This window comes from Mesitornis unicolor, unplaced genomic scaffold (assembly GCF_000695765.1).
Source record: "Mesitornis unicolor isolate BGI_N332 unplaced genomic scaffold, ASM69576v1 scaffold42307, whole genome shotgun sequence".
Lineage (NCBI taxonomy): Eukaryota > Metazoa > Chordata > Aves > Mesitornithiformes > Mesitornithidae > Mesitornis > Mesitornis unicolor.
The window spans coordinates 1402-8384 of record NW_010199167.1 but is presented as its reverse complement, the minus strand read 5'-3'; the positions used below and the strand labels follow the sequence as shown (position 1 = coordinate 8384).

Below are 6983 nucleotides of genomic sequence, written 5' to 3'. Positions count from 1 at the left end.
GAATGCGGGGTCGGGGACCGATCGGCCCCTCAGCCGGTCCCGGGCTGAGCTCTGCCTCCCGCTTCCCAACTTTCCTGGGGTCGGTGTGGCTTTGGCGGTAGTTTAGAAGGAAGAAAAACCTGTTGGAAGAGGGCCGGTGATGGGAAAGCGCGCTGCCGCTCGTGTTTGGCGGAGAGAGGTGGCGGTGCCTGTTGCTGCTGTTGTTGCCGCCTCTCCTCCCCCTTTCGCTGCCCCTGTGATCGTGACTTGAAGGTAGAAATGATTAAATGTCAGCTTTAGCAAAGCACTTTGCTTACAAGTCTGAAAGCAGAAAAACTTGCCGAGAAAAATACTGGGAGATAATATTGTAGTAGTGTTGACAGGAGTTCTTCTGAGGACAGTCAGGCTAAGCTCGTGTAAGTCTTTTAGTTGTACTCTGGATAACGTGTCGTGTACAGTTCTGTAGCTGTGCAATGTATGGAGCTGTCCTGTCCAAGATTTGGTGAAAACTTTAAAGCAAATATTGTTTACATTAGCTCTGCTGTAGAGGTTTATTGCAGTTTTTCTGGCTAGCTGTCAAAGCTCTGATTCACTTGTTTCACACTCTGATGCTGTGTGTCCTGTATAACTTATCAACAAGACTTATTTGGAGTGGATTTAAAAGTACGAGAAGATGGTATTTGAATTTTTTATTCTGACGATTGATGAAAGCAACTTTAGAGACTGGCAGTGGATGTGAGAGAGTGCAGGAACAAGGAGGAGAAAAATGTGAAACGGTGATTTGAGAGAAAAGGGTCTCTTTTGGATTATTAATTTAAAAGATCTCATAAAAAAGATATAAAGATAGTAGTAGCATAGTGCTTGTACACATTAAACTTATTTCTTGAACCGTGTTAAATGAGATGCTTTGCTTCTCTTTTCTTGTAGTAAGAGTCCAGGATGAGTTATGCAGAAAAACCTGATGAAATCACGAAAGATGAATGGATGGAAAAGCTTAATAACTTGCATATCCAGAGAGCAGACATGAATCGCCTTATCATGAACTACCTTGTTACAGGTAAAAATGAGTAGTAGTGCCAGGAGGCTTTTAAATGCATGTCACCCATCGATGTCAAGTGACACTTGGTAACTTTAACTTTTCTGCTAAAAGTTACAGAGGAAAAAGTATTTTCTGGAGTGCTGTTAATAAACGTGACCCACTTCTGTACAGTGTCCTTTCTTTGTGCCATTAAAACAGAGTTCAAGGTATGGTGCAGTTGTTAAATAACGCTCTGAAAGCTGCCCAGAGCAACTACCAGCAGCAAACTTTACCTGCCTAGAAATAGAAACTCTATAAGGGCACTGTTGTCAAAATAGTTTGAGACCAAAAATATTAACCCCTTCGGCGTGCAGCCTAACTTTATACTCAGAGCAATCAGAAACCCTCGGAAATTGTCCTCAGCAATTATGGTGCATACCATCACAGCAAGCTGTGCTAGGGCGGAGGCATCTGCATCCGATCTACACCCCTGTTTACATTGCTGTGTGGGTGAAGCCTCTGGGATGAAGGCGTAAATAATTTTTGTGCATGTGAAAGCGTGACTTAGGATTTAAAAATAGCTGCTATAACTTAAAAAAAATTATATATAGTGTTAGTACGAGAAAGCAAAATTCATTTTCTTTCTCAGTAAAACTGCTGGGACTGTGTAAAGAGATTTGGGGGCTGGAGGGAGAAGGCAAACCATCTAAATTTTGAAAATCCCATTTTGTGCACTGCTCCATTTAAGTATCAAGCTTTCAAGTTAAGAAGAATCAAGCTGCACGCATCCTTAGAGAATGAGGGCACTTGAGTTAAGAATGAGTGAAGTGTGTACTGTTAGATGCCACTTGGATAAATACCCGTTTAAATAGATGAGAATTTTTCAGAAGTTCAGGCTCAATCTTTAAACCCCCCAGATCCGCAAGCAATACTCAGCTCTTCATCTAAGCTGATATTTTCATGAAACGTATTTTATAGGTAAAATGTTTCTATTTCAGAGGGCTTTAAAGAAGCAGCAGAGAAGTTTCGAATGGAGTCTGGGATTGAACCCAGCGTTGATTTAGAGACTCTGGATGAAAGAATAAAAATCCGAGAAATGATATTGAAAGGGCAGATTCAAGAAGCCATTGCGTTAATAAACAGCCTCCATCCGGAATTGCTAGACACAAACAGATATCTCTACTTCCATTTGCAGGTAAGGACAAATGGCAAACTTTATCTTTATTTTAGAAGCTGCTGAGATACTGGGAAAAGCAGTGCTGATTTTGAGAGCGTGTTGGGATGTTTGTGACTGGGCATGGAGGCAATTTCAAATGTTTGTTCTTGGCATCATTTTATAGCAACTGGAAACTTCGTGGCGTGGTGCAGGAACCATCATAGACATTTAGTGACGTGAAAACTTAGCCCAGCAGCAGTGGCCTGTGACTTACCAACTTCCAATTGCTGTTAGTCTGAATTTCTAGCAGTTCCTTTAGTAACACATCTCTTCAAAACCTGTTGCTCAAAAGCGTCGGGTTATCTTTTTCAGTAGATTTCGTAGCCGAGTCTGCTGCTCCTTGTCTCGCACATTGAGAAGAGTTGACCTCAAACTCTCAAATTTTGGACTAGTGTTTCTCTCAAATTACACACTAATGGCTGAAGATTCCAGTCTCGAAATACTGAAGATTTCTTAATTTGTTCAGTTAATGTTGCCTTGTCTTTTGTTTGTAGCAGCAGCATTTGATTGAACTCATTCGGCAGCGTGAGACAGAAGCAGCTCTGGAATTTGCCCAGACCCAATTAGCAGAACAAGGCGAGGAGAGCAGGGAATGCCTGACAGAAATGGAGCGTACGCTGGCTTTGCTTGCCTTCGATAATCCCGAAGAATCGCCATTTGGAGACTTGCTCAACATGATGCAGCGACAGAAGGTAGCCCTTTCCCAAAAGGAAATTGATGTCTTTTATTCCTGTGTGGTAAAAATGATGTGCAAACATTTTTTGAAATGTTTAGGAAAAAAAAATGTAAGTAGTGGTATGCAAAAGAACAGAAGTGTTTCTTGAGCAAGATGCACAAAACCTGGTGTGAATGTATTCAAGTACGTGCCTCTTTTCCTTGTTTTCTGCAGGCCTAGGGTCTGTGGAGCCTTGTCCTGACCATGTTCTGAGGAACTGGTGCGCTAGGTGTGCTCATGTCGACGTCTGTGGGACGTTAGCAGCGTTAATCACAGGAAAACTATTACTCAACTGCGGTCTTTCTTTTGCAGGTATGGAGTGAGGTTAATCAAGCTGTTCTAGACTATGAAAATCGTGAATCAACACCCAAGTTGGCAAAATTACTGAAACTACTACTGTGGGCTCAGAATGAGCTGGACCAGAAGAAAGTGAAATACCCCAAAATGACAGACCTCAGCAAGGGGACGATTGAAGAACCCAAGTAAAACGTGTGCAGATGGACATCAAACGATCTCAGTACTGCACAGTACACATTTATATCAGTCTGTGACTGAAATATTTTTACTACAGTACAGCACTCAATTCAGATTTTTCAATGAACATCTAATTTGAAGGGAGAAAAGTCCCTTTTAAATGCTGCAAAAACTGCATTGAAAGGCGCTGTATCTCTTTGAAAGTCTGACTTAGGCTATGCACTATAATACATTTTTAAAAAAAACCCAATTGAACAGGACAGGAAAAAACAGCGTTTTCAAAAGTACAGAACTCAAGCTTTCCAATTGGCTACTGATGCCTGGTTTAGTGGCCACTGAGTTAATGTGGAGTTATATTGGCAACTATTCAGTAAAGGGTAACTGTCTCCTGTTTGAAATGTGTATATAGAACAGTGAATATTTTCTACCTTTAAGTTATAGCCAGATCTACATTCCCCTTAAAAGTAACTGGTCAAGTTTTCATCTATAAACTTTGCAGTAAGGTCAACCTTTGCTTAGGAAATAGTGTACAAACTTGTAAATCATAATTTAAGGACTTCTTTTTTTTTTTTCTCTCCTCGTTTCTGACTTTTTGGTGCTTTATATGGTGAGAGCTATGTTCATAATGGATCAGTGACCCATCTTTTCAGGAGGAGGATTGTTGGAAATAAGGGGTTTTTTCCTAATTTTCACGAATGACCAAAACGGCCCCCAGAGGCATTTGAGGGTTTCTGTTAAGAGGGACCTTTCCCCCTGATGTTAAATTTGCAGCTGTAGACGCTGCAGTGACTCTACTGAAGCTTTGAAGGCCTCTGGATATTTGTAAGCTGAAGAACATGTTTGTGTTAGGAAATTTGGGGGGGAGGAATGCCTCTGATGCATCGTCTTGTGCAGGATCTGCCTTTATGCTTGCTGAATAAGAATCGTAGCTGTAGAGCTACGTGGGCTGTTTTTATGCCTTGAGCTGAGCAGAGCAGGGCTGTCTAGAACCAGAAACTTCCATTTTCTCAATTCTTCCATACCCTTCTGAAGAGATGCAGTTCATCTTCACCTGTATTTGTTTACCTACTGTCCTCACTCCAGCTAGGATTATAGTTTGAATGTTTTACATGTCAAGTCCAGACTTTCAAGTCAACAAATTGTACGCTTCTGGGTATGGGATGGTCTGGTTGACTTCATTTTGTGGCACTGTACACTGGTATAACACCCAGTGGTAGGAAGCACTAATCTTGCCAAATGGATCTCTAGATTTTTAGGTCAGTATATCAAGTTATTACAGATTTGCTGAACTAAGACCCAGCTGATGGGTGAAACAGCTTAACATCATGAGACACTGGCAGTTGTCACACCGGTCCCATGCTGTACATAATCTAGTCTTGTATGGTAGCTATTACCCTGTAGAATGAAAGCTAGTTTTCACTTAATTTTACTGGAATACTTAACGCATTAAACTGTATAAAGCTTTGCAGATACACCTGACTACAGAAACTAACAAAACCTGTTACTGATTGCATTACTGTGAACACCGTTTCCCTGTGTAGCTATTTTTTGTGGGGGGAAACCATTGTTTGTTAAGCAGCTGTTAGAGATGCGGAGCACCAAGGTTAAGCTAGATGATGGATATAGCAAAATGATTTGTTTCCATTTCTTACTGATCGTTCTGTTCTCCACTTTGAGGCATTTTCGGTGTGGAGGTCTTAAAGTTTCTAGGTAACAAACAAGCTATGAGTAACTCCCCAGCTGCAGCAGCGGTCTGGCTTTCCTTCGCCCAGGCTGGTTATTCTAACAGCAAACTTTTAACAGTTGTGGGGTTTGGGGGTTTTTTGGTGGTTGTTATTTTGGTTTTTTTTTTCTTTTCTTTTCATTTTTTTTTCCATTTTCCAGTCGGTTGCTGTCGGGAACCCATGTATAACTTTTAGTTTGTGACAAACTGTATGGTTAATGTAACTTTGTTTAATAACAAACTGCAGAAACAAAACTGGAATAGCTCTAATTTCTTCCTATGTAACTGATCAGCTTTTCCTCTTTTCTGACACTTGTGGTGGTAAATCTCCTCTGAAGCTTCTCCCGGATGAAGTGGAACGTGGTGCGTTTTTGTGGCATGTAGCATTTTTCTCCGTGAGAAATGCAGGATTGCAGTCCTGGTTGAGAGGTTCCCTGTACTCCTAGAATGCTACGTTAATTAATTTCATAGAGTATTTGGGCAAAGATTGAGCATAGATTACTTGAATTTTCACTAGCTCGGGTTTTTTTTTTCCCCATTAAAAAATAGACATGTTTTTTAAAGGGTTTAATATAAAAATAGTATAGAACTATTTCACTTTGTTTTTATGAACATGCCACATTGATAAGCAGCTTTAATCTGTAAAGTTTTTGGTAACTGCAAGAAAATATTCGAAAGCTATGCATTTTAGAGAAAGCATAAAGGTAGTGATAATGGTACTTCTAAGGATCTTTATATTAGTGTATATAAAATAGTTTGCATATACAAATATAATATATAATCTGTTTGAAATATTCTTGAATGGTAGGGGCTGTGAAACATATTATAATTTATGGAAATATTGTACACAGTGAACAGACCTCTCAGTACACGAATGATCTTTTGTCATATGCATGAGAAATGTCTTCTTTGGTGACTACTAATGAATGGGATTTTGTTAACCCATTTTTGTTAGATAACCACTTTAACGGATATTATTAAATGCCACTTTGATCAGTTTGCTTTAGTGTAAAAATACGTATTTTTCTTCCACTTGATTTAGAACGGTAATGAAAATAACTTTTGTAAGAAGATTTGTTCCGAACTCAAGGGTGGCAAACAAATCTGGCAGTTAAACGTGGTACACTACACTCATCCCTCCCCCAGCCTTTCCTTTGGTGAAAGCAAGTAAGACTTTTTACTTGTTAATGCTATGGATATGAAGAAGCTGGGTTGTAAAATAGCCTGGTTTACATGCCTCTGCAGAAGGGCTGTGTATCAAGGGTGTTCTGATTAGGCTACAAATCTCCCTCCTGTCCCAAAACCTGTCTCCTCCCCAGTCACTGTTGTCTTCGCTGTTACCGTGTTTCTTTTCTGCTGTCAAATCTGAGCTGAACCGGGGTTGCTTCTGTTGTACAATGGAGTCGTTTGTGAAGGGTTGGGGCATGAGGGGTTTCCAGGAAGATGAGGTTCTGGTGGTGCTTTGAGAAATACTTACTGAACTGTTTAATTTTATGTAGCTGGAAAACCAGAGGCTGCTGCGCAGAAACTTAACAGCAGAATTTTCAGTAAAGCATTTCCTCTCCAGACTTGTGAAGAGGCAAAGACATACAGCCTGAAACCAGGTGAAGTACCTCTCCCTCTTTAAGATTATTTCATTGAAACACTTTCAGCTCCTTCCACCCACATTAAAGAAGACCTGAAATGAATGTGGAGAGCACTTACGTAGCATTTCAGATGTGTGAAATTACCTGGAAAGAATTGTGTCTCCTTTCCACTCCTTGTACATATAGGGGAAGCCATTACATTATTCTAGGATGATTTTATTGGTTTTAATTTGTAAAATTTATGCTTTGTATGCTTGAGTATAAGCCTAAAA

The 6983-nt window shown here is 40.2% G+C and overlaps 1 protein-coding gene across 2 annotated transcripts; it reads left to right on the top strand.

The window, feature by feature from the left end:
• The first annotated feature begins 911 nt into the window (after nucleotides 1–911).
• GID8 (GID complex subunit 8) lies at nucleotides 912–6123 on the top strand. 2 transcript variants are annotated; one of them, XM_010189368.1, is made up of 4 exons: nucleotides 912–1036; nucleotides 1996–2192; nucleotides 2708–2905; nucleotides 3241–6123. In XM_010189368.1, exons 1-4 carry the CDS (start codon nucleotides 919–921, stop codon nucleotides 3412–3414), a joined length of 687 nt encoding a protein of 228 aa, XP_010187670.1. In that variant the 5' UTR covers nucleotides 912–918; the 3' UTR covers nucleotides 3415–6123. The 2 variants fall into 2 exon arrangements, with proteins under 2 accessions (XP_010187670.1, XP_010187671.1); XM_010189369.1 differs by having other exon boundaries at nucleotides 2711–2905; nucleotides 3241–4473.
• Nucleotides 6124–6983: the final 860 nt, after the last annotated feature.